The sequence below is a fragment of the Paramormyrops kingsleyae genome, chromosome 4 (assembly GCF_048594095.1).
Source record: "Paramormyrops kingsleyae isolate MSU_618 chromosome 4, PKINGS_0.4, whole genome shotgun sequence".
Lineage (NCBI taxonomy): Eukaryota > Metazoa > Chordata > Actinopteri > Osteoglossiformes > Mormyridae > Paramormyrops > Paramormyrops kingsleyae.
The window spans coordinates 34,458,035-34,484,291 of NC_132800.1; the positions used below are offsets into that span (position 1 = coordinate 34,458,035).

The 26,257-nt window shown below is 43.6% G+C and overlaps 2 protein-coding genes and 1 long non-coding RNA gene across 10 annotated transcripts in view; 2 read left to right on the forward strand and 1 right to left on the reverse strand.

Annotated features, from left to right (window-relative positions):
- st18 (ST18 C2H2C-type zinc finger transcription factor) overlaps positions 1–2,990 on the forward strand; it is an 82,837-nt gene extending 79,847 nt beyond the window's left edge. For all 7 annotated transcript variants that reach the window (XM_023815628.2, XM_023815630.2, XM_023815629.2 and 4 more), the window contains one exon: positions 81–2,990. In XM_023815628.2, the coding sequence (XP_023671396.1) occupies positions 81–221 (141 nt within the window). In that variant the 3' untranslated portion in view covers positions 222–2,990. The remainder of the gene's footprint in view (positions 1–80) is intronic.
- A 2,323-nt stretch (positions 2,991–5,313) lies between these two features.
- On the forward strand, positions 5,314–20,466 carry pcmtd1 (protein-L-isoaspartate (D-aspartate) O-methyltransferase domain containing 1). Its single transcript, XM_023815640.2, has 6 exons — positions 5,314–5,788; positions 13,155–13,593; positions 15,121–15,223; positions 15,426–15,597; positions 16,397–16,520; positions 17,256–20,466. The coding sequence occupies exons 2-6, from the start codon at positions 13,287–13,289 to the stop codon at positions 17,624–17,626; spliced, it is 1,077 nt and encodes a 358-aa protein (XP_023671408.1). The 5' UTR covers positions 5,314–5,788; positions 13,155–13,286; the 3' UTR covers positions 17,627–20,466.
- LOC111845918 (uncharacterized) lies at positions 8,553–25,936 on the reverse strand. Of its 2 annotated transcripts, none has more exons than XR_011990027.1 (3): positions 25,677–25,936; positions 21,165–21,236; positions 8,553–11,911 (listed from the first exon to the last, which is right to left on the reverse strand). It is a non-coding gene; the product is annotated as an uncharacterized lncRNA (long non-coding RNA). The 2 variants fall into 2 exon arrangements; XR_011990028.1 differs by lacking the exon at positions 25,677–25,936 and adding an exon at positions 24,315–24,759.
- Between the last annotated feature and the right edge of the window lie 321 nt (positions 25,937–26,257).

The following is a 26,257-nucleotide window of genomic DNA, read 5'->3' on the forward strand; positions in this document are numbered from 1 at the left end:
CATAGATTAGCCCGGGTTTATTTAGCTACCTGTGAGTCGGCGATAAGTGCACTAATGAAAGGAACTGGAATGTTGTGCAGGGGCCCATCTGCGAGCAGAACTTCGAGGCCTACGTGAACACGCTGACCGACATGTACAACAACTCGGAGCACGACTACTCGCCGGAGTGCAAAGCTCTCCTGGAGAGCATCAAGCAGGCAGTCAAGGGCATCCATGTGTAAGCCCCGCCCCCCCGCCCTCCCACCAGCACCACGGCGCACCTTAGAGTCCCTTCATCCCAGTAAGGAGCACTGGTTGCATGTTCAAGAGACTTTTCGGGATGCATTTTCTGTTTCACAGCAAACATATTGCACTGAATAAAATCATACCAGCCGTGATATGTTAAGGACTTAAAAAGCAATTTGCATTACTTATTTATGTGATGAATTTTTACCCCCTTGCACTTACTTTTCCTGTATTGTTTGCTGTAATCGACTTCTGTATTTATTTGTATGTATTACACGTTATTATTTATTGTCTTAATTTATTTTCCCACCCAATGTTCTTCTTGTTCCTCTTCCTATTATTATTATTATTATTGTTATTATTATTAATATTATTATTATTTATTAGCTCCTACAACTGATCATTTTAAAAAAGAACTTTTAAAACCATACAGCTGCTAACTTGATGTTTTGGACAGCAGCCTGACTCCGCACACTGTAAATATTTTAGCACCTTCCATTCTAAGATATTTCTCATAGGGCTTTTTTATATTACGTTACGTCTTTTATTAAGAAAAAACAAAAACGTCTGACTACATTTCTGCCTAAATTATGGTTCGTTGCTGCCACCTAGTGGCGATGCATCCTAAAGTCGTTAAGTGAAGTAGACAGGCGGAATAACTCCCTGGGAATCATCGTTTTGAAGAACGCTAGAGAAACACTTTCAACAGGATAAGTTGTATATTTGAAATCCACTCGTCTCACACCGAGTTAACAGCAGCATTCCTCTCCTGTTTTTGATTACCCGAATGTCTGATTTAGCCACAGAGCCGAGGCGCTGGGTCCTAAAGCTACCAGACCGTAACATCACAATCTAGGTCTTTATTTTTGTCTTGAACTATATTGATATGAACTGCCTTTTGTGTGCACACGTGTGTGTGCATATATGTGCCTAACTGTAAATGTGTACATGAAACATAGTTTTCACTGTTTTGTGGTACAATAGTATTATGTGAGATGGTGTCTAATTTATTATACAGTACAGTTATTTTTAAAGGAAAAGAAGTAGTGAGTTTTTTTTCTAGCTTGAAAGCGCTACAGTTTCTACTGCATTCTAGATTTATAAGCACACAGACACCATACAGGCCAGTTCGCTTAAAGTGCCACAGGTGAATCTAATCCATACGGAATTTAAATCCGTTAAAGTTCCCACCTTTGGAAAGTTTTCGAAAGTAGAATAAGATTGATATGAATTACAACCTGGTGGATTCTTCTGTGATGCTCAGAATGAACTGGTATCCTGGTTATACAAACAGCCGCAGTGTAATTGGGGGTATGGTTTCCGCGGGTCCCCCACGGTGACAATTACGGCTGTGGTTTGAACCGACCATGTGGACATAATTAAACTGTGCTTTGCAGTTCTGTACTGTATTTAACGGCTTTAAGACACACCTGAGGATATTGACATTAGTCTGTATGTATGAAAGCTGAAAACGGCTGTTTTAATTTCCAGTTTTTCACACATTATAAAGGAAATCCTGCTTTTCACATCTCGGAATGCCCGATGAGAGGCTCTGCTCCTGAAGAAAGTTTTGCCAAGGTTTAATTTTTTAAATGTATTTATAAATTATTATTATTTTACTCTTTCCTGTGGAGAAAGCTGGAGTTACGACTATCGTTTTATCTCCGGCAGACGACGAGCGGTCGTCCGGCACGTGCAGAACACCGCCGCGCGCGGAGCTGCGATTCTGTTTAGACACTTTTTAATTATAGGGTTTCCGCAGATGATAAGATTGCATTTGCCAAATCAAGATAATGTCGTTATTCGTGTAGGAAACGCTCCAAAATATGTATGCAACTCAACGTACTGATAAGTTTCACAGTGCTCCTTGAATGTCGTTTACTTTTTAAAAAGATCGTCTTGTTTTTAACAGAATTAAAATGCCGCCGTTTGTGTTTGTAAAAGATGACTCAGTTTAATGGAACCGTTTTTCCAACTTATGTAGTTCGCCAACCCATAAAAACAGGTATTAAGAACCACACACAACCTTTCAATGTTTTACTAGAATTACTCATCCGATATGTAATTCACCTTAAAGTAAATAACATTTTACTTTGATGCATTGAACTCTTATTTCCACTGTACAATATTTAAACATACATCTGAATACAAAGCCTTTGATGATGGTTTTATTACATGTTTAAATTTCTTTTTTTTTTCCAAGAACGTGTTGGTTAACCTTGCAGAACTGCTACACAATGAGGTAGACTAGGCCTATACATTTTCCACTATTTAAATTAATGAAATATGTCTATAAAACCTTCCACCTGGATGAACAATGGCTTAATGCAAAGAAATGTTTTATTTTATACAAAAAGAATCAACTCATTAAATTGTAATTTTAATAAACTTTATCAGCAATTTTGTTGAAATTCATGATAACTGTATAACTTTATAATTCTGCTTATTTATTTGTAATTGTTAATATTTAATTTATATGCCACGTATTGTTTGCTCAGGAAGTTTTGTGAAGAATATTTATTTTTTTTCCCTGTTTGTACTTGATGTGTTTTGTAACGTGACCTGGATTTTGTGTCGAACGATATTGGTACTATGAGACTGTATTGTAAATTAGTTTATTTCTTTTTAATTAAAATGAGTTATGCTTTTTTTTCATTTCAGGTAGTTTGTATATGGAAGTTTCCCGAATCTTTTACTATTTCAGAACAGATATGCGCTGTGTTGTACAGTTTGTGTATGGTAGAAATAAAACTTTTCAAATGGTCTGACGTGTGAGCGTGTAAATGTGCAACTCGATGTTATCCATAACCCGGAGTGCAGCGTTTCGTAATTCAGCCGCAATTGACTTCAAGGGTCTTTTACATGCACTAGCATTGTTTGTACTTTGGGATGTATTCCGTTTTATACGCATTTTTGTCAGCCCTAAAGTGTTCAATATTTCTTCAATAATAATAATAACAATAACTAATAATACTTTTGGTTTAACATTAAATGCGATTGATTGCCCTTTCCACGAGACAGAAGACTGCAATCCATAAAGCTTTCTTTGTTTCGTGGTAATAGAATTGTGCAAATGTTCGGATTAAAACCAGTCCCACGGGATTTATCAATTGATGTTTACTTTTTCTATTAAAATAAGAGACAGCACTGTACATGCATGTAATTGTAAAACCGACCTCATAAACATTAAGATGAATGATTTCATTATTGCTAAAAAATAGTGTGGTTTTTTCGGCTCTCTGATATGGACCCAAGACAATCAACCAAAAGCAATTGTTACAATAAATAGGCCTAAATAAAACAGGCGACGTTTCACTGATAAAATCGTTAGCATTTTTATATCTTACATTTACAAATATGTCTGAACCTGGTATTTAAGGCAAGTGACCTATTTTTTTCGAAATTTAAAATTACCTGCAGAGTTACACTGAACCGGCATTTAATTAAGATGATGTCCATTTAGCTGAATGGCTTCTAATTTTCAGTCAGTGATCCGACTAAGACGTCCCTTAAGTTTCGTTTCCTAAACAGCTTACCTCTTAATAACACATCAATGCTGACCAGGAGCTACGCTTAAGTTAAAAAGTAGGCCTAGTACATTTTTGAAGACTGTTTTCTTTTTTTAATGATTTAAATCTATTTATCTATTTAAGCTTCTTTTAGAAATCTAGCTAACTTAAGCAAACGTTTTAACTGCAACCCTAACCCTCTCTCCTACTATTCTGTGCACAAATATTCCACCAATTACATATCTGAATGAAAACAAAAATATAGGTAAGTTTTACACTGCCAAAGCATAGCCACTAGATGGCAGACCGAAGTCATTTTTCTATTCCTGGAAGTATATTTTACGTAATTGGTGGGAAAATCAATAATCATGCATAAAACAATACAATGAAATATGTATGACATGTGATTTGATGAAACGTTAAAGCTAATCAATTTTAAAGGCATAGAGGTTGGTTGCTAGGAAAATTGCAGTTGTCATTCGTAGCCCCTTTAATTAATGCATTTAAGGATGTGTTATGAATGCGTGGGGTGCACCATTCATAATCACGTGGAGGTTAGTGAGTGCACGTCCCCGTCATCTGCATGATGACGATCACGGCAGTGTGATTATGCCCAGCACTAGTAGCGCTAACGGATATAGCGGCCTGTGCAACAAAGCGCCTTTTGTAATAAACAAAGGTTCGGCAGTTTAGTCTTAAAGCTGCCAGGCTGCACTGGTGGGATATACGTGCAGAAATGTGCCTCTAACTTGACAGCTCTTTCGCGACAAATGCCAAAACGCCGCTTTTAAACTTTAGTTTTGGACTAGGCATTAGGTAAATGTGAATTAACTGCAATGAGAACTGTTAAACACTCCAGTGGTGGTGCTGGTCATCCACACACTTAAGTGGCAGGTCTTGTTTTCATACTGAGCTGTTCGTTCTCTATAAACGAATTACACACGGCCCTGGTGGAGCCTATTATTATAATTACAGCATAATGGCACAGGAGGATCTCACGACCCAAAACTGGATAACAGGTTGTAAGATGGGGGATAATAGAGGTACCCTTGACCTGGGCTTCTGTGTCCGGCTCCAGGCAAGAGTTACAGAAAATGGTGAATGGATGGTGCCCCCCTCCCCCTTCTCAGACACTGCTCATCTCTCTCTCCCCCCACCTCCCCTTACAGCCGGGATCAGCTGCTGCAGTAATAAGGTACGATCAACCCCCACACTATTGCTCTTCTGTACATTTCATTCTCTTTATTAAAGGGAGCTCAACAGCAGCATTTAAAGTAGAATTAGATTGCATCTATCGGGTGTTTAACGGGTAAACTAGATGCACTTGGTTTATTTGGATCTGCAACTTTATTTACGTACTGACCAGTGCGATGAACGACACCACGCCACGTAAAACGTAAAACGCAATGGCTTCCTGGAGTTTTCTTTATTAATATCAAACTGTGTTGTTGGAAGAAAATATGCTGCCTATGAAACTCAAATTAAAATGTCATACAGACTGCGAGCCGTTATGTAAACAAAAACGGGAGTATCTATCTCAGCGTGCTGTTTACCTCTAGGTAAACCCCTTCCCCCCCGACATAGTGTTCAGGTTACGGTAACGTTAATGGTTTGTTCCGGCCTGACCGGGAAAACATGCGCGGAAAATAAACTGCAAACGGTGGTTTGCAGCGCTGTCACGCAAATGCGGAAACTTACACAGACAGCCCACAATTATGCACGCAGAATAATAATCGTCGTCATTTGGAATATAATTGTAAATGCGCGTATAGAGATGACGGGCCTGCCGGCGGCCGGTCGCAGAAGCGTGACCGGGTCCGGTTGCGGTCCTGCGGCTCCATCAGCGCCCCACCACGTGACATATGTTTACATCCTCTCAGCTGTTTCTCCTGCGCCGACCCGAAAAGACGCCAGCATGTCCTGCGCTTTCTAAATATCTCGATATCATACTCAGAAAAAGAAAAGGAGCGATCATAGAAAGACCCTGATATTATTCACCGTTTTCGCTGCGATCTCGCTCCTTTCGGCTGCGGTGACATATGCGGCGTGACTGGGTGAGTGCTGCGTTTTTAAAGCCTCGCGTGTCGACATTTTGTTGTTTGTTGTTGCAAAGTAGCGGACGGCCGCGGTGCCTTGAGCCCGGGCATCCAGCCCGCATTCGGGCTCCGCGCTTCGCCCCGGCCGCTGATCGCGTCGCGAAAACCGTGTTATTTAACAAAATGTGGCTGCGGCACTCGAAGGCGAATTTGGATCTAACATGGCTACGTATGTCATATATTACGGGCCCCTGGTCGGACTTAAGTTTTTATTGTTGTGCAACGGGGGTTGGATCGTGGCCTCTGATAAATGATTTGACTTTTCTGTTTTTCAAAATAATAATATCGGGCTTTTAGCAGAGGGTTCGGTTATTATAGCTGAACACGAGCAATTTTTTCCTTGTTTGAGCGAACCATCATAAAATCTCCAAGTGGACACCGGCAGTAATTTAAGATCGTATAAGTTAAAGACGGCTACCTAGATGCGTGCATGTCCCTGCGTGCTTCGCCGGAGCTCTTCTGGCTTTTTTTACTTTAAGAAAGTTGATGATATGAGGAGCAATGGGCCCTCGCTGCGACGACCAACCTCCATAAGGCTGAAACACAGATTAAATGAAATATTGCCGCTTAAAAGTAACGCATAGGTAAATGAAGGCGTTTCAGAAGGTCTTATGATCGCCTGTACTTCGCTCCAGCGTGTGTATGATGTCATTTTGTCTTCTAATTTGTTTTTTTTTTATATTTTTTATTTTCAAAATAACTATTACGTGTGTTAACTGTGTAAAGCATCTGGTGAATGTTTTGCGTTAACATGCACAAATAACTGAATAGCTAGTAGTGATGATAATAACACCAAGAACAGTATAAATAATAATAATATAGTTTTGTCATGCAATACAAACGCACTGCAGATGTACTACACTTGATGAGACTCTTTGTTGCTGCCGAGATGGCGTCAGTGGAAAGTTTTTCCACACAAAATAAGGGATCGTATTTAAATGTTACTGCTCCGTGGAAAACAATTCCCATATCTATAAACTTTTCGCATTGCATAAACGTTTACCGTGACCATAGACCGTTTTTTTTTATAAAAAAAAAAAAGGGGGGGAAATAGCTACGCGAAAATCTATTTGCAAAACTGCAGACTGCTGTAGGGCAAAACCTAGCCTTCGTATGTGTGGTGGATATTTCCGACGGTCCCTAAGTCGTGGCTGGGTATTTTGCTTGTGTTTTTCAATAGACTGAGCGCTGTGAGAGGCAGCCGGAGCTGTCGATCCAGGAAATGTGCAAAAGCCAAATAAGAATAAAAGCTGGATGTAACGCCAACAGCAACTAAAGGCAGGGGTATATTGCGCAAGCCGAAAAGCAAACCGGAAAATATTCAGTACGACATAAGCACCAGATGATTGTTGAGGTTAATGAAGAAATATGGTGGTTCCGGGCATTATAACGCTGTCACAAACTGTCCTTGCAGCGAGACTTGAGTGAAAAGGGGAGAAACGGGGCTCAGTTATCCAGAATAAGGCAAAGCATACTCTTGCAATAGTGTCATGTACACAGTAGTTTGTAAAAAGTAATATATAGTTTGTGTGTAACGTTTGATATTGTGCATTGTTCTATTTTAAAATAAAACTCCCGCAGAATGTTGCATAATAAATACATTAAAGCTGTTTTCTTCCTGATTGCAGTAAATGTTTTTCTTGAGAATGCCATTATATAATATTTGAATACATGTCAGAACAGCTGCAAAATATCCCTTGTTTATGTAGAACGGTATGACTTTAGCGAATACCATTGTCTATCGTTAGCGATCTTCCACATTTCATTCTCCAGGACCATTGACTCCACAGAGCTAATGAACTTTTTCCTGTCTTTGTTTTGGAAGCCACATCAAAGAAATAAACTGTCATGTGCCTCTGGCAAGGTGTAAACAAGCACTTCATCCTGACTTAGGCACATCATTATAGTCTACAGAGGGCTTTGAAGCTATCTGAAATGCATTTTATTAAGTGCAAGTAGAACGTGAGGCACTGATATGCACCTTCCTGTTGACCAGCTGGTATACCAGTGATGATTCTGACTTCCTGCTTTCGTTTTTTCACAAGACGAGCTCCGTCTCTGTCACCTTTAAACTTCACGTTAGGTTGCCGGTACCGCTCTGGTGTACAGTGACCTGTCGATGCGTCACCGCTGGTACCGGAGGACAGGCACAGAGCTCGAGGACCTTGGTATTCTGGGCCCTGAGAATCCCACTGACTTTGAGATGGAGGCGCTGGAAATTCAGAGGTGACTTCCAGCTCGTGTCTGTGATCAACCCAGCCTCCATCCCATTAACCCCAGCTGAGTCTGGGAAGGAAGACCCTTTTTAATACATGAAATGGCAGACACATAATTTATTAAGTCAGATAAATGCATCTGAAGTGCAAGGGTTTGTTTCCAACCACCTTGACCAATGTGGGTAATTACAGGAAAGACTACTGACTTGTGAAATTGTGTTTGGTTTACATGACTGTGATGTAAATGTCCCTCAACACCTCACACATTTCCACTACAGGTGGTGTCACTTGTAGTAATTCGGTTTGCTATAGAAGACCCAATAATTTAAATGTATATTTAGGGGAAGAAAATCAAAAGGAATTGCATATATAAAGATGAATGTGTTGACTGTGAACATAGTTTTAACAGGATCTCCGTTTAACCTCTGTCTAAATATATATCTCATCATCTTTATGAATTAATACCTTAATTTGTAGCAGAAGTGCTGCTTTGGTGGCTTGGTAATTATTATTGTTTTGCTTTTTTTTTTCATTTTCCTCAAATACAGCGCTGATCAACATTTCTAAAATACTGTCTCTGTCGTTAGCAATTCTTTAAAAAAGCTGCAAAAGGCGATATGAAGCTGGTAGGATGTGACGCCCGCCGTCTTCTGTTATGAATTGTGTTTCGTCTTGTTGTGACAGGCCTGCTCCCCCGTACTGTCACTCAGCTGGGAGCCCAGGTCTTGCTGGGGCCTGGTTCTTTATCGGCATCTGGTAGCTGCTGAGTGCAGCGCGATGCGGGCTTCCTCTCTGCGATCGGGGAACGCGGTAAGTGCGGCTTGCCTAGGCTGCACCTCTGCTGCGGAGCCTCTAAGTCTGCCCAGGCATGGAGAAGATGAGTACGTGATACCCGAGTACTCCGCTAACCTGTTATGCTCGTTCCAGAGAAGTTCCTGTGTGTTGACTATCTGTTTCTCATTACACTGGCTCTCAAACTCTTCCCACGTCTGTCATCTCTAGAAAAAATGAGCTTTATATATTTTTTTTTTGAGACTACACACCACACAATTTTTCCTTGCCTGTAAAGGACAGGCATCAGACTGGTGTGAAATGTAACCAGCAGTGATGTTCATTCAGATCGATTTGATACTCGATTGTGCATTTAATATGATGTAATGTGTTCCGTTGCATGGGTTTTTGAAATATAAACTTTCAACATAATGTTATTTACTAATGATGCTGGATTCCCATTCTTGCTTGGGGAATCTTTGGAAAAATCTTAGAAATCTCAGTCGTGATGCTGTGTAGTATTCACAACTGCTTTTAAGCTGCAGTTGTGATCATGCTTTTGCTCAAACGGTTTGTGTGTTTTGAAATCTGAGTCCCGCAAGTGTCACAAGTTTAACTAGTTTACACATCTTGAGAGCTGAGCTGCTCCGGGTCAGCGTGGAGGGTGACGGTTAGCAGGGACGAGGGTGACGGACACTGGCCTGTCTGTTTGCTGGTGCCTGAAAGCCTTTGAAACGTGGCACAAGTCGTGGAAGCGACTGAGATGGACAGGCAGGGTACGGCTCAGATGCTGCATACTTTTTCCCACTCGTGGCTTGTATGTTGGTGAAATCAATCATTAGAAATAGGAAAGTCCGCCTTTTCCTGCAGGGTTGGAGTCCTGTCTTTGTAAACCTCAGGCCCAAGTCGCATCTGATGCCGATATCTGACCAGCCAGAAGGGGGCGACAAACGGAGGTGGATTCAGGATAATGATAAAGACGTGTGTACCTCTCCTCTGCGTGTTTACGTTCCGCTGCCTCTCTTCGTAAAGCTCATATCGTAAACGTTAAGTCTGTGGCACTTCGTATATTTTAAAGACGAACGAGAAAACGTGGCTGCATATAGAGACGGCCTCGTCTTGGAGAAGATGGAAAGCCCTTGCTTGTGTATTGTGCGGTCAGGGTGCGGGTGCAAGAAGACGCGGTGAATGGGTTTCTTGTTCCCGGCAAGCAGGACAATGGGGTTTAATTGTGTGGGCTGGTCTGCCAGTGTCAGAATGGTGAGGTCTTCTGACAGAGACTCAGCTGCAGCACACAGACATCTCAGTGTGAGTACGAGCAGAGGCAAGGTCAGTCACGGACGCAGAGCCAGAGATGCGGCTCAGTGCGAAATACAGGGTCTCCCCCAGTTTACCTTTTATTGCACCATTTACATTTGTTTAGCAGCTGATTGTATCCAGAGCGATGTACATTTGAGAAACATGAGTCAGACAATCCCTGGTGCAACTGGGGATTAAAGGCCTCGCTCATGGCATCAGCAGTGAAATCACTCTACTGGCAGTGGGATTTGAACTAGTGGGATAGTAACCTTCAGGTCCCACATCCTAACCTGCTGTTATTTGTTTATTTTTTCTTAGTTCAGCGTGTAAACCAAGGAGATTACATTTTTTTTTCTCCAAGAGACTGAAATTGCTTTAAGTGCTTTGTGACGCGTCGCACACAACTACTCGCACGTTCCTTTAAAATAACAGCGCCTGACCCATTTTGGGCCGCAATATTTTTACTGCAGAAAACTCGGGAGGACTCTGCAGTGCAGGAGTGCAAACTGAGAAGTGGGACAGAGACCTGGCACAGGCGTGATGCTCCTTCCGCCACCGGTTTGAAACTAACGGCTCGTAGAATGGAAAAAAAGAACTGAATGTGTGAGCGTTCAGATATAAGGTGGTTTACCTTTGTGGAGATTTTTAATGCGGATTCTGTCTCATCCTCTTCCTGCCCTCGCCAGAGCAATGTTATGGTGGCGGTATCCGGCTCAGCAGGTTAAGGATCTGAGCCTGTGTCTCGGAAGGTTGTGGGTTTGAGCCCTTAAACCCAACTGCTACTGGGGAGTTGGACACTGGCTGACCCTGGGCTCTGACCCCAAAAACTCTCATGGAGAGCCAGATGGAGTTTGTAGGAACAGAATTCCTAAGTACATTGTACAAAGGACAACTTCTGTCTTACTCTGTAATGAGTCTATTTGTAGCTTCCAATAAACCACTTTTGTGGTCCATACAGTACCTGTCTCCGAATCTTGAATCCTTTCATTCTTTGAAACCATCTCCAACATGTGAAGATGGAAGACAGGGCAATGGCCTGAAATTGAGTCTCCTCTACTTGCTTCTTGTTGAGGTTTCCACGAGGAGCCCTTTCCATGTCATATTTGGATTGTGGTCACCGTGTTTGTGGGTCGTCGCCCATCACCTTGCTCGATGCTCATAAATGCCCCTGAGCTTGGCGTTTTGCCTGCTGCTGTGATACGCTGCCCCCTGGCAGTCACCCACGGTGTCCGTCCTATACAGTTAGCCGTACCAGAATTTATTAAAGGGGAGGTGAGCTAGGACACCAAAAACCTTGGCAGGTTCATTGTATCCAGTAACAGCTTCCCTTTAAGCTCTTGTATTAAATCCAAAAACTGTTCTTCATAGGTTTGATTTAAAAAAAAAAAAAAAAAAAAAAAGCCTGCCCCCTTGTCTACCTAAACACCACATGGGTCTGAGATCCTTCCCCATAGAGTGCGGTTTGCAGATCTACTAAAAAATGTCGCTGACCTTTCGTGGTTTTTCCACGTCTCCCATTTTTCTGGCCCTTCCCTAAAAAAACAAAAAACAAATCTGGGAACTTCAAGCCTAGTCATGTTAGCCGCAGCTCGTATAATTTAATTAATTCATGAATGGTAAAGGTTTTTATTTTGCATGTGGAGAAGTTAGAGGGCTTATGCTGATTATGATCGTCTCTTCTGGTTGCGGTTTTCTTCTTGTCGCTCCCCGTTTGACGACACTGAGGTGTGGAATCCTCGTGTTATTTCTCAAGCTCAGTCCATGCTCCGTCCGTCACTCTTCTGGTCCTGTGTTCCTGTGAATGCCATGTCAGAAGTGAATTGATTTCAAGAGAAATGTCTCAGAAATTGGTACAATATTCACAGCTGGGTGAAGGAAACTTTTTGGGCTTTGGTGACATGTGGTGGCAAAAAAAAGCATCCATATGTCTTTGCTATTTTCTTGATGGCATGTTAGACAGTGAGGGGAAAGAGTTCAGCTGACCTTTTTAGGTTTGCTAATTTTGGGTGCATTTAAATCTGTGAAAGATGACTGTCAAGAGTGAAAAAGGCGGCCCACTCTTGTTTACTCTCACGTCAGGGCGTTTTTGGTTTTTTTGTGGCAGGTTCTGCACGTTCTCCGGTGGGCACGCTTTGGTGCGGGGGCTGGCACCTGAGCGGGTGTCTGTTTTTAAGAGCCGTGCTCAGTAACCGCCTGCGGAGGGACTTGTATAAGCAAAAGCAAAAGATGTTTTCTGTCTCTAAATCTGAATTTGTGTCAAGTACACCGGTTGTGTTTATGAAGCTCGACTCATGGAAATTCCCCATCGTAAGAACACAGGAAACCAGGACGTTGTCTCCAGGACAGTTTGAGAACTTTGTTTACTGTGGAAATGGCAGGGTTGCAGGTTCAGTCTGGTCTGTATGACTTCATAAGCTGATATAGAGTCCATATCGCTGAAGTTGTAAGTGGTTCTGGGAAATGTAGATGTTTAAAGGCTCTGAGTGTTGCACTGAAGAGCCTCTCTTATTGACTAATAGTGCTTAGCTTTGTGTACATAACCGGTCGGTCAGATGTGTGATGAATATGGAGAGACACAATGAGCGTCCCCTCAGCACGGCTAAAAGAAATCTCTGTAATGTAATATGTTATTTGTTTTCATCCTGGAGGTAACCAAGCATCTGAATTCGAGGGGGTTCAAGTTCTGAGCAATTCAGGTACCTTTTGTGTTGATTAAAAATGACTAAATTAAAGGAAGGCTCTGATATATAGCTGCTTTGCCGGCGGGTTAGTTTGCTGTGGGAGCTGCTGCTCCCTCTGGGAGGGGCAGACCTCAGCTCACAGCCTGTGATCTGGGCCAGGCTCCAGTCCGTGTGGGTGTTTCCCCATCCGCCTCCCAGGTCACCGGAGTCACAGGCCCAGATAGATCCCGGGAGCGCAACGATCATGGGTCAGGCTGCATGATCTGGGTCAGCCCTGTGACTGTAGCTTCTAGACCTTCTGCTAGAGAACTGGATTCCCCATCTCACTCTGCACACTGTCCCCCCCCCTCTCCCCAGTTCCTTTGATGACCGTGGCGCCGGTGATCTGACGTCGAGAGCCCGAGGAGCGCCGCCCGGTGTCCATGTGGTGAGGTGGGGGCGGCAAGAGGGGCGGCCCGAGTGCGCGTGCACCAAAGATCTCCAGCAGCCATGGGGGGCGCCGTGAGCGCTGGTGAGGACAACGACGACCTGATTGACAATCTGAAGGAGGCTCAGTACATCCGCACAGAGCGGGTGGAGCAGGCTTTCCGGGCCATCGACCGCGGGGACTACTACTTGGAGGGTTACAGGGACAATGCCTACAAGGACCTGGCGTGGAAGCATGGTAACATCCACCTTTCGGCGCCGTGCATCTACTCCGAGGTGATGGAGGCGCTGAAGCTCCACCAGGGCCTCTCTTTCCTCAACTTGGGAAGTGGGACCGGCTACTTGAGCACCATGGTGGGCCTGATTATAGGTAAGGCCAGAGGTTACAGGTCAGGGTGTCCATAAGCTCTTCACTCAAGCTTAGATGTTCCCCTATTAAGAAAACACCTTTTTTTTATTAAGGAAATGTTTTTTATTGTCTGCTGAAGAGGGGAGTGTCTCATATTGGTAAGACATGTAACCACCACCCCCCCCACCACCTTCACAAGACACCCAGGTTACTCTGTGTCTTTACTTAACGGCGGCTCCTCAAATTCATAACCATGCTACGGCTTGCCGAAAAATTATGCTGCAGAGCTGGCTCTGCTAAATGCCTGAGCCTTAATAACAAACCTCCTGTTCAGCCAGCCAACCTTCTGTGCTTTTCTAGACCCCAAAGAAACTTGACACGTCAATGTAAGTATATCGGACAGGTTTGTTGCTGTGCTTATGGTAATTCAGGTGCAGAGAGTAAAAGTCCAGACCGGGATTTTGTTTCAACCAACCGGTTGAGCATAAAGAATCACAATCACAGAGTACTCAGCTGGTTGGTTAAAACAAAATCCCGGTCTGGACTTGTACTCTCTGGACCTGAATTACCCAGCTCTGCTGATTTGCATCCCAAAGTCAGCAGAATAGTCATGTTGTCACTGGGACCTTCAAAAACCCGCAAAAACCGCTCCAGGCATGCCGGATAAATGGCTGACCCTGAGCTCTGACCTTGAGGTCTCGTGCTGCCAGGAATTCCAAGAAGAATTCCAAAGTACCTGAACTCAGACTTTGCAAATAAAGTTTCACTCCATTGCTGTAGTCACAACACAAGACTTATGTTATATTTCATGAGCGTATCACCGCGTGACGTATCATACCTCGAGTGGCCGGCAACACACGTCGACCGCGAGTGACCAGCATTCCACAGGGAGTGTAGGTGTAACCATCATAGCACTCATTAGAAATTAGATTAATAATAGAGTTAACCCCCCCCCCCCCCCCCCCCCAAGATGCATAGTCCCCCAAATTATTTTCTATGTCGAAGTAGTTCTCACTATAAAAAAGGTTGGATAGGCAGTACGCTTACTGCAGTTGGCCTGTGTAATATCCTGCTGTCTGAGCGGTATGCTGTACTCTTAGGATGGGAGACCATCTGCGGCCATGCATTCTCTGACTGTTTATGCACAATTAGGGCCTTTCTCATGGGAGATGGCATTTCCTTTGCCCTGTCGTGGATCATGAAGTTGATTTTAGGGGCTGGGGGCTGGGTTGGTCCTTCCATGACCTGGGAGTCACACACTGCCAAAGAAGATCGCCGAGTTCGCAGAGGAGGGTGTCTGTGAAATGGCTGAGTGGTCAGGAGGAGGAGGTGACTCGGGGTGGAGACGTACGCATTCGTGCGCATGAGTGTAGAGGGTGAAGCAGGGAGTGCCAGGTGTGTTTGCGAGCGTGCGTTGCACGACTCCCTACGCTTCCGGTCACCCTGGAGCGTGGTCCTCTTTGCCGCATGACGCCAGGTGAACGAACCGCATGTTTCACGGTGCATCCTTTGCCCCTAAACCTTCGTCTTGCGTCTGATGGAATCCAGGTCCGTTTGGGGTGAACCACGGGGTGGAACTCCACACAGATGTGGTGGAATATGCCAGAGAGAAGCTGGACGACTTCATTAAGAACAGCGACAGTTTTGATAAGTGAGTCAGACATGAATTCTGGCTCTGCCTTTTGGTCCTTGATGATGTATCTATTTGATTAGTATTTATTTATAGGTCTGTTTTAATGATACAATTAATTCATCCATCTACCTATCTTGCAATTGCAGGAGCATCTCCCAGGCAGCAGAGGGCGCTGTAATTAATTAATGTTATTTTTATCTATTTATTTATTTACCGCCAGGTTTGAGTTTTGTGAACCCAAGTTTGTGGTGGGGAACTGCTTAGAGATCTCGTCAGATAGCCACCAGTACGATCGCATTTACTGCGGAGCTGGGGTTCAAAAGGACCATGAGAACTACATGAAGATATTGCTGAAGGTGGGGGGCATCCTCGTCATGCCTATTGAGGACCAGGTCAGTCGGCTGCTTTCATCACGTCGTCAGACTCGACTTGGAAAAAATGTTCAGCTCTGAAAATGCACCATGAAATTCAGTTGTATTTAGACACTTGAACAGAAACAAGGATTGATACCAACACAATTAGTTGCTGCTGAGATCGAGCAATTAATTTTTCGCTCATATTTCTCATACTGTATGTGCTACTCTAAGTCCTGTTGTTCCTTAAGGAGGACATAGTCTTTAAGATCATATATGTGTGAGGGTGTGACCTTGCCTATGTCCTCCGTGTTTAAAATCAAAATTTTAATCAATATTTAAAAATTGATTTTTCCTGGAACTCAGGAGTATATAGTATACGTGTAGAAAACTGTGAGTTAATCGGTGCTTAGAAGATACATTACTACTCAGTCTATAAACTAGGCATCTTACCCGTGCTGTTTTGCAAGTTTCATGTGAGAATTTACAGGCCTGCCGTGTCTCAGCAATGAAAAACGATTAACTTATTAGTAAGGAAAAGGGGCACCGGGGCGAGGTTCTGGCAGGACGTCAGCCAGCAGAAGCTGCTAGCGGCTCGGGGCTGACGTGTTGGTTGCAGGGTCACATTTTTGCAAGGTATCGTCAGCCACGAATATTATTATTGCGGCTGGCTTGGGTGAGGCCCTCGGCGGCATGTTGGTGATGCTTCGTGCAAATGCACTAATGGCCAAATGCAAGTTCGGAGCACATGGACATAATGCCTCAGATGCCTCCTAGTTCTGGGAACGTACAGTTAAGGAACGCAGCCTTTGTTGCTTACGGATCCATGCGCCTGCAGCTGACCCAGATCACGAGGACCGGCCAGAGCACGTGGGAGAGTAAGAACATCCTGGCGGTGTCCTTCGCACCCCTGGTGCAGCAGAGCCGCGGCGATGGGAGCAAGCCCGACGCCGTCAAGCTGCGTAAGTCCCTTCTGAGTACCCTGCAGACATATCTGGGTTCCTACAGACCTGTACGGATTCGGTACCGGAGGTCCACTCTGCGTCTCTGGGGGAGGGCACCGTGTTTGGGGTCTGATTAGGTCCTGCTAATAGAACTCCGGTCACTGGGGTCAGCGTGAAAGGTCTCAGAGCCAGAAATGGCACTTCGAAGCAGGGCTTCAGATTCAGCCTGGGCTCATTCTGTACTTTTTCATGATCCTGTTGATTACATCGCAGTGCTTTTTTCCCCCCATTTTATTTATTTATCCAAAGCGACGTACGTTTTTGAGAGAGAACGGGGTCAGACGGTCCCTGCAGCAATTGGGGGGGGGGGGGCGCAGGGCCTTGCTCAGGGGGCCCAGTGGTGGTGACATTCTGCCAACCCTGGGACTTAAAACGCCGACTTTCCAATCACAGGCATGGTGATCTAACCCACTGAGCCACACACCTCCTTGGTGTGATTATTTATGCAAAATCTTAACTGCTTAAACAGATGTATGAGAATTTTTTTTTATGTGTGGGCTACAGCTGTGGTGGGGAACACTAATCAAAGGGGCCACCAGGGGGTGCTGGTTTTCCTCCTCCACAGTGGTATCTCTTACCTGCTGTGTACACCTCTTCCATGACTGAAGGCGTCCTGTTCAAGGTGTCCCAGGGTGACCAGATTAGATTGGTTGTGACTGAAGGGGGCGGTGCAACTATATTCTTCTTCCTTAGCTCCCATCAGCGTGAGGAGCCTCCAGGACCTCTCCCGCATCTACATCCGCCGCGCGCTCCGCAGCCTGACCGACGACGAGATGCAGTCCCGCAACACGCCACAGAGGGCGCCGCAGAAGCGCAAACGCCGGCGCTGTCGCCGCCGCCGCATCAACACCTACGTCTTCGTCGGCAACCAGCTCATGCCGCAGCCGGCCGAGAGCGAGGAGGACGAGCGGATCGAGGAGGACGGCAAGGAGGAGGAAGAGAAGGACAGTAGTGAGGTCATGAAGCTGGAGGAACCGCAGCAGAACCTCCTGAGGAGCAAAATCCTGATGTTGCCTTTACCGGAAGCTCTGAAGGCGTATCTGCTGTACTACAGAGAGAAATAACAGGCAGCCAGTCAGAGGCTGTAACACACCTGCTTTTTTTCTCTCTCTCTCTCTCCCCCCCCTTCCCCCCCCCTTACCGCTTTCTCGAGATGTAGCATGGTCGTGGGTCTTTTCGGAGGTGGACCCCGCGCCGGTACCACGCGACGTATCTGCGGCCATGTGATCTCTATCTTTGACGTCTCTTTGCTGTCGAACGTGAACGTAGCGGGGTGGGGATGATGTAATCTCTTTCCAAAAAGGGGGGGGGGGGGGGGGTGTTTCACCTGCACGTTGTGTGCGTCGTGTTTGTGTCCAAGAAAAGGAAGAAAACAAAGTGTGTGTGTGGGGGGGGGGAGGCGAATCCTGAATCTTGAAATGAAATACCGAACACAAATGTACCTTGATTGTGTTAAAAAAAGAGAAAAACAACAAAAAAAATCTTCAATTTGTATACATTTTACATTCTGTAAACCATTCCTCCAATTTTTTTGAGGAATCACAAAGGAAAAAATTAATACATACTGTATTTTGCCATTTATATTAGTTTCTAAAATCCTCTTATTTTCTATTAGAGGTTTTTAAGGCCTTGTATAAAAAAATTATAATAATCTTTAGACCATGGGCTTTATTTTGTTTTTTTTCCAGATGCACTTTTATTCCGTGTAATTCTTGTGAGATCAGATATCGTCTGCAGAGAGTTGAGATGAATCGATTTTCAGAGTAATAACCTGGAGTTGGTGGGTAGTGTGGTGACCGTGTGAATTTCGGGCTGAATGGGGCCTCCGCGCTGAAAGGCTGTGCTGGTCGCGGTTTCGGGAGGGGGGGGGGGCAGCGCTGGGTTCGCGTCCTTGTGTATCTGTGTCGTGTTTAGCGGAGTGGCGGCGAGGACACCTGGCGGTGTGGGCTGTGGCGAATACTGCGGAAGCCAGATGCTAATGCTACCGCTAATGGGGTGGGGTGGGGGTCATATCACATGGCGATGGAATGTCGCTTGTTCACAACCAGCATTATCTTTTGCTCTGGGGGGGGGGGGTGTCCCAGCAAACGGAACGAGCCTGAACACGCAGTCGGTGTCTGTAGCACTGTTGTGGATTTAGCAGTCGATCACGCCCCCTTTTTCCTGTAGCTGCCTAATCAGGAGCCATCATGCGCTGCCTTGCCCTGCTGAGGATTATGGGAAATGTGACAAGTACCCTCTCTCGGCTGCCCAGGAAGACCTCCTTTGACGTATTAAAGTCATGCGCTAGCATGGGCGTCTAACGCCTGGACTTAAAACGGAGGTTAGTCGTAAAGGTCAATTCACCGTGTTTTTCCTTTTCTTTTGAACTGCTGTGGCAAAGAAACGCAAACTTCATAAGAACTAAGCTGCTTTTCAGAGTGGGCTCAGGCTCTCAAAGCCCCACCCCTAGCTGCTTTTTTTTTCTCCCACTTCAGACACTTGGTTCAGGTGATTAGCCGTCTACAAAAAAAATTTCGGGGCTGATGAGCAGTTTCTGTGGGCGAGGAGGTGAACTTTTGCAGATGAGAATCGGCTGCCCTTTCCAAAAAATAAAGGGAACACAGCTGGCCGTCGTTCAAGCACGAAGGAGGTGATTTAAATGATGACAAAGAGGGTGTTACACATTCCCGTCTGTGAGGTCATTCTTGTTCGTTTTTTTTTTTTTCCTCATTTTAATTTCATTCTTTTAATTAGCTAAGATTCATGCAAGCATCCAGTGGATCTCTCACTCAGCACGTCAAAACGTAGCCATCGCATCGCTAATAGTTTGACACATAGTCCCGATGCAACACTAAATGTTTTTTTTTTTCCTTTTTTAAGTTTGGAGGTAAACACTGGATGCGTGTCATTACCTAGTTACTTATAAGAAGTCGTGTCACTCTGGCAATATCTGAGGACCCTTTTGAGATTTATACTCTGAAATGTATACACTCCCCCCTGTTTTGCATGGTTCGGGGGGGGGTTTCCAAATGATCAGGAAGAGATTTGAGGTGCAGCTGTGTAAAAAATTATTAAAAGTTATGTATACACGACAAGAAGTGTGTTAAATTCTTCAAGATTGGTCTTCTCAGTCTCCATGGTTTTTGTTTGATTCATTCAAAAAGCAAACACTTGTTTGGGTACAAACAGCCAAGAACTGATGCACAAAGTAACTTGTGAGGCATGGATTGAGGCTTTTTGAGGTAATTTTGAAAACTGATACGTAATTGCTGGGAAATTTAAATGACTACTGGTAAGATTATACCGGTGTGATTTGGCTGTCGTGTTGGATTTTTCAAAACATTTTTCTTTATGGTATAATTAGTATTGATATGAAATTTGTTTTGATGTGTAATATTGCTTGTAGACAGTTGATGTAATCAGTTCATTTGGTATTATGGTCTGGCCACAATATTTTTAATAGACATAAATTTTCTTAATTTTCCTCTTGATTTTTTTTTCCCAGATTTGAACTGTGTAAAATGATCTAAATGAAGTTGCTTTGTAAAAATGGTCTGGCATCTGCCTGCCTGAACTTGCAGTATTCTGACAGGATATTTCTAACTGGCTTTTCAATGGGATGGTGCAGAATTGGGTGAAAGTCTATAGCTGTCACACATCTTGCTTTCTGAAGATAATCAGGGTAGCCAGCGATGGTGGTTGTGTTGTCTTTTCTCTTGAATACCACAGATGAGAATTTTCTTTTTTTTTTCTCTTTTGATTCTCTGCTTTAGATTTAATGCTTGTTTCACCCTAAGTTGGTTGAGAATTTGGTTGTTCTGGTTTGTCCCTGTACTGTAGTTCTGTGTAGACCACCGGCGTAGTGAATATGTAACCTTGAACTTTGTCAGTTAATAAACTTTGTCAAAAAAAAAACGGTTCACTTCTCTGCTAATGTTTTTCTTTTCATGAAGATTCTGGGAGGAAGATGATTTTAAGGCAGCATTACATCATTTTTAAATGTGTAAATCATACCCTCATCTCTCAATGACAAAGAGTTAAGCTACTTGGCTAAAAGTAAGCTTTTACCTGAATTGGGACTCCAGTTTCATTTGTATTTAGGACCTCAAAATCCATGTAATCTCATTCACTCATGTCTGTACTATTCCAGACCAATTCATGCAAGCCTCTTGGTTAAAAATAAACCTGTTTTTCTGTAGCCTTCAGTTCCACCTGTCAACATGTAGAAGAAAATTTCCTCCTAAACCCCACTGGCAAGACCTCTCTGTGGGCCCGTGGTGTGGCATACCTGAGGTTTACGTACTTTGAAGGCAGTTCAGTGGCAGGTGACCTCTGGTTTAACCTTGAGTCTTTGCATTTGTTTATTGTCGAGTTTCCAGTATGGCGCGTGGTGAATGGCGCCAATATTAAATGTAGCTTAATGCAATTTGAATTTGCCTGCTTCATAATCATTTTTATGGCGCAAACTAAGTACTTCGCCGAAGGAAGTGCTGGCAGATTGGTACTGAGCTCGACACGATTCTCGTTATGTATAATGCTACTTAGCGCGCTGGAGAGACAGGAGCCTGAATGAGGGGGAGAAAATTTTAAAAACTTGGCATTCTCAACCTAGGAACTCACCTTGAACATTGGTCTTGATTCCGAGTCCCATCCTAAAGGGTTAGGTTGGCTGAGAAGTGCTCCAGACTTCATCTGTAAGAACAAGAAATATGCGTCGCTGTGCGTGGTGATCCGTCTCTGGACTTGACTCCATGATAATAAGCAGTAACTGCTTGTACACGTACTTCAGAATCCAAACATGTGTTGTTATTTTCAGATTACACAGGCGGCACATCGCTGCAGTCTTTAAAGGCGGGTTTTAAAACAAATGGCAGCCACCTCCTGGAAAGAACTACTGTGATGGCATGCTATCAAAATAAACTAGAGAACAAAAATCTGGAATGGAGCGTTACATGTGAGCTGTCATCGCAGGTTCAGAGGGAGGCTGGCTGCTGCAGAGTTTTGATGCATTAAAACAACTTTTATTCTAACCATTATGCTTACTAGGGTTTTGTAAAAATTCCATTATTTATATTGCTGATTGAGAAGAGAATTCAAGAGGATAGAAATTATAGCTTGACAGTGTTTAGCCGCTGTGAGCAATTTATTGGCTCTGTAATTGCTATGGTGCGGTTTAAGCACTCTGACAGACTGGGACAGATTATATGAATATTCATTTGCCAAAGCAACTGTCTCGAGCAGGGATCATTGACCTGTCTGTACAGCGACAAACCTGTCTGTGGCAAGACCCACCTGGGCCCGTAATAAAAGACTGTCCTGAGCAGGGATCGTCGACCTGTCTGTACAGCGACAAACCTGTCTGTGGCAAGACCCACCTGGGCCCGTAATAAAAGACTGTCCTGAGCAGGGATCGTCGACCTGTCTGTACACCGACAAACCTAATTGACCTAACCTAAACCTGATTGATTATTAAATCAATCACTCATTTGGAAAAACTTATAACAACATTCACCCACTTAGGCAATTTGCAGATCCAAGTCACCCTTTTTTTTTTTACAAAATTTTAAACAAATTTTTACCCATCAAAATACATTTTGCAGCGTGGTGAATTTTTATGCACGACAGAAAATGCAGGCCACAAAACTTAAAGGCAGCCAGCACACAGTAGTTATTTAAACTTATTGACTCAAAATTGTTCAAACATATTTCTAGACGCGTGAAGAAGCCAAAGAGTGACTAGAACAGTGATCACGTGCCGGATGAGAGTGCAAGTGTCATAAGTGAGTTGAAGTTCAATGTCAAAGAATGGACGGGTGCCAGAGAGGATTCTTCCCCCGTTGCCCAGCAAGCGAGAGCATTTTACTGTGATGTAGACAAAGTTCATCACGAAGTCCTGACCCATCCCTGAGACATGATGATGAGGCACAAAGAATATATTTCCTTGACTTTGACTTGGCAGTTGTATGACATTTTACTGAAATTTGCCTTTGATTTGGATATTTTTTTGTACTTCATCCTTTACAGTAACTTTTTTGGGAGTGCTGAATACCTTAAACATCACCCACTGATCTATGTATCATTAAATGCAAACATTTTTGCTAAACAGCAATTTATTTACGTAACTATTTTCACTGTACTCATGTGCAGTTGGTTTCCAGTTTTGCAACACAACATGCAAAAGGTCATATCCACAGTAAACGTTTCTCTGCGCGCCATGAGCAGATTTGACTGGTAGTTCTTGCTATTTTTTGCTGCAGCGTGTAATGAATGCTCAGTGACGTTTATTTATTGAACTCTTAATAAAGCGCCAGTATCTTTGATACCACGTGACCATACCCGGAAGTGGCCCGAATGCCCATACCTGACTCGGGATCTCCCTTGGCACAGTAACGTACGTACTGAAGGGGCATTTTCATCTGTGCTGCAGGAAGGACACGGCATAAACATACGGAATAACATGGGACTGCCGAGAATCAACACAGGCAAAATAAATTTAAAAGAACTGTAGAGTAAATGTAAATATTAAATTATTAACAAGTAATCGAATTTAGCCGCACGCGTATCAGTGCTGGATGTTTCCGCATTTCTTTCATTGTCGCTTCTCCTGCCATCTAGTGGTGAATCTAGATTACAGCCGCTGGAAAAAGGGGGAAAAAAGCAGTTTGAAGGACTTGTTTAAAATAACCTCCTTGGGCAAAATAAAACAGTTTTATTCATGGTTTTAAACTGAGTAGATTCTGAAATGTGCTTTTAAATAAAATACAGACACACCCCTAGAGAGACTTACACAGTCACTGAAATGTTTAAAGCATGAGTAAATCGACAGCTGTGCGTTCAAAATGTAATATTCCGAAGTATTTTATCATTCTAAATTTCCATGGACTACATTGGTGATTTGTTTCAGGACTTTTACTGCTGTAATTATAAATGACATTTTGTGTTATCCACAAGGAGATACCGTTATCAGTTGTCAATATTATTATATTGTTATTAATTGTTACTAATAATAATACTTTGGCAAGTGTTGCGGATGTTGTTAGCTAGGCAAAACCGCTCCCCGCCATCGTCGCTATCTTCCAGTAAGGTGGTGCGAGCGAAAGCTTATCTGCAGAAACACCTACAGCGCCCTATAAATGCATACAAAAGGCACAATAGCTCAAATAATCTATAGTTATACGTCTGCTAATCTGTCAATATGCTGCATGTTGAAATGTATTTTAAATGTTGATTGTTCTGATATGTTCTTCAGCACCTTGAATATTTTATTACTGACGTTTATAATCATAGTAAAACGTGAAATGTCGAGAGTTATTTTGTTAGCATATACACTAAATTAGACGCAATACAGTGAAGATTAGTACAGTCACTTGTACCAGGAAAACGCGCACATCTATGAATCATCTTGTTTATGTTATATAATATATATATATGGTATTTAATGACTTAAATATTTATTCTCTCCAAACGTACAATGAACTTGTTTAGTGCCTTTATTTTGTGCATATTTGGAGAATTAAAGATTGGATGTGACCTACAAAAAAAAACATGAAATCTACACTGTTCCTGCAAGTTCTCGGTGTTTCCTCGCGTTCGCATCACATATCGTGCGGCCCGGAACAGCGAAAACACAACAGCCCGCATGCTTGTGCAGAAATAGCACAGCTTTTTAATATTTAACCAGTGCTAAAATAAGCGGGCACTGCGACCTTGTGCGTATACTGTTAGAATTCGAATAAAATCTTTAAAAACTGATAAAGACAGTATATTTACCTTGCCAAAACAACAATATGTTCTGTTCTGTAACCACAACGTTTTCTTTTTTCAGCAACTTTATTACATCTGGTAATTTCTTGCCATCTGGTGGGTGTTTCCCTTCATTTCTATTTGCAGTGACTACATTCGATCACACAATGATAAGGAATACACCAGTAATTCCTAGGGGTCCGAATCCAGATTTGCACCTTCAAAAAAAATTTTATAGCTTGGTTTACCCTTATAGGTTTCAACTGCATTTGGTAATTAAGTTAATTTGCAAGTCTGCCCGAGTGAAAGCTGGTGTTCCCCCAGCAGATGGAGCTAAAGGTGCCGTTGCAATAAACTGTTGGCCTTCAAAGTAAAATTTCAATGACTAATTGACCAATCTCACAACCACTGTATAAAGCAACTGATGAATACAATGTCAATGCCGCAACTGAACCCAGGCGTTATTTGGCAGGGGTGTGCGGAGTGTTGAGGTCAGAGCAGCCCAATATGCATGTTTGGAAACTGACAATCTCCCAGGATGTAGATTGCACGATACAGGAGAATTTTATCAAACAGCATTGGCTAAAAACTACAATAACCACTGTCCTGTCCTTATAACAGTTATTCACAAAGGTGAATTTTTCAGATTAGTCACTGTGGTCTTTGATTTATTAATGTCCTGACCTATGAATAATATGGTCTTCTGTTCACTTACGTTCTGACCAGCCGGGCATGCTGCCACCATGACCCTCAAGAGGAGAAGCTGTGGGAGAACGACGTTCAGATATGTGACTTTTCAAAATGGTCACTTTTTCAGGTGGTCAGCCTGCATTGGGAACAGACTGTGGTAGGAAACTGGCCACAAAGGGCAGGAGCTGAAAAACTTTGATCCACAGCTATTGGGAGGCCTTTTATTAAACTTCAAGGTGTAAAAAACAGGAGAGCTGGCACATGCAGGGCCGCGAGGGATGGCAAAGCAGCCGCGTGGGCCATCGACAGGAAGTTGTTCACGGAAAGTCTAGTCTACCGTTTTGGGCTCGCGAGGGGAGGCACCCGCTAGGGTCTGAATCGATGCGTAAAATGACTTATCTCTACAGCTTCTTAACGTACCACTCTCTGGGTATGAGAGTCTTGCCCCATGCATAGTTCACCACCCATCTGCTAAACGCCCCAAATGAAACAATAATAAACCTAGAAAAAAAAACCTTGTCATCACAAACCGAACGGTAGTGCAGCGTCTGTGTAGCCCTGAATGAATAGGCGGTTGGTGTGGGGCAGCTGAAATCGCTCGCTTTTCTGGTGGGGAATAACCTACTTAGCAGATTCTGTTAGGTGTGCCTGGTGTCATCTCGCTGGTATGTAAAAATAGATTTACCAGAATCAACTTACTGTACGACTCTCTGCCACTTGTCGGCTCCATTTAACGTCAATTCGCCCGGCAGCGCTGGTTTTAAAGAAACAGTCCGGGTTTAGATTGGAAGGGATGTGGGAGAAGTGAATTGGCGGCATCATTTAAATAAACTTTTTTTATAGGATAGTCGGATATGTCAGTGCAGCCACTACAGTACTGGATGTACAATAACAGCGCTCCGGTTTGTCTTTATACCAAGACACCAGTTGCTGCTGGTGTGCGGTGCTGCTGTCAGCAAAACCTCCTTACTGTAAATTGCCACGCAGCGTGCCGGGTCCGAGCGCGAGCAGTGGTCGCCCAGTTCCGAAGGGGGTTTCCCGCGCAGTGGGTGCGCGAGGCGGTGGGTTAGCATCGGCGCGTGGGTGGGGGCACCACACTAGCGCGGCGAAAAACATCAGACCCCTCGAGACGCGCTCGCCGAGTTTTTCCAAAGCAAACTACGCCGCAGTAAAGACTGGATTTACAATAAGCGCCGCCCGGAGGTGAAGGCGCGGAGGTCTTGGTGTGAAAAGCTGATGTTTGTCAATGAGTTGCAGATAAAAACCTGCCTTTCATCTTT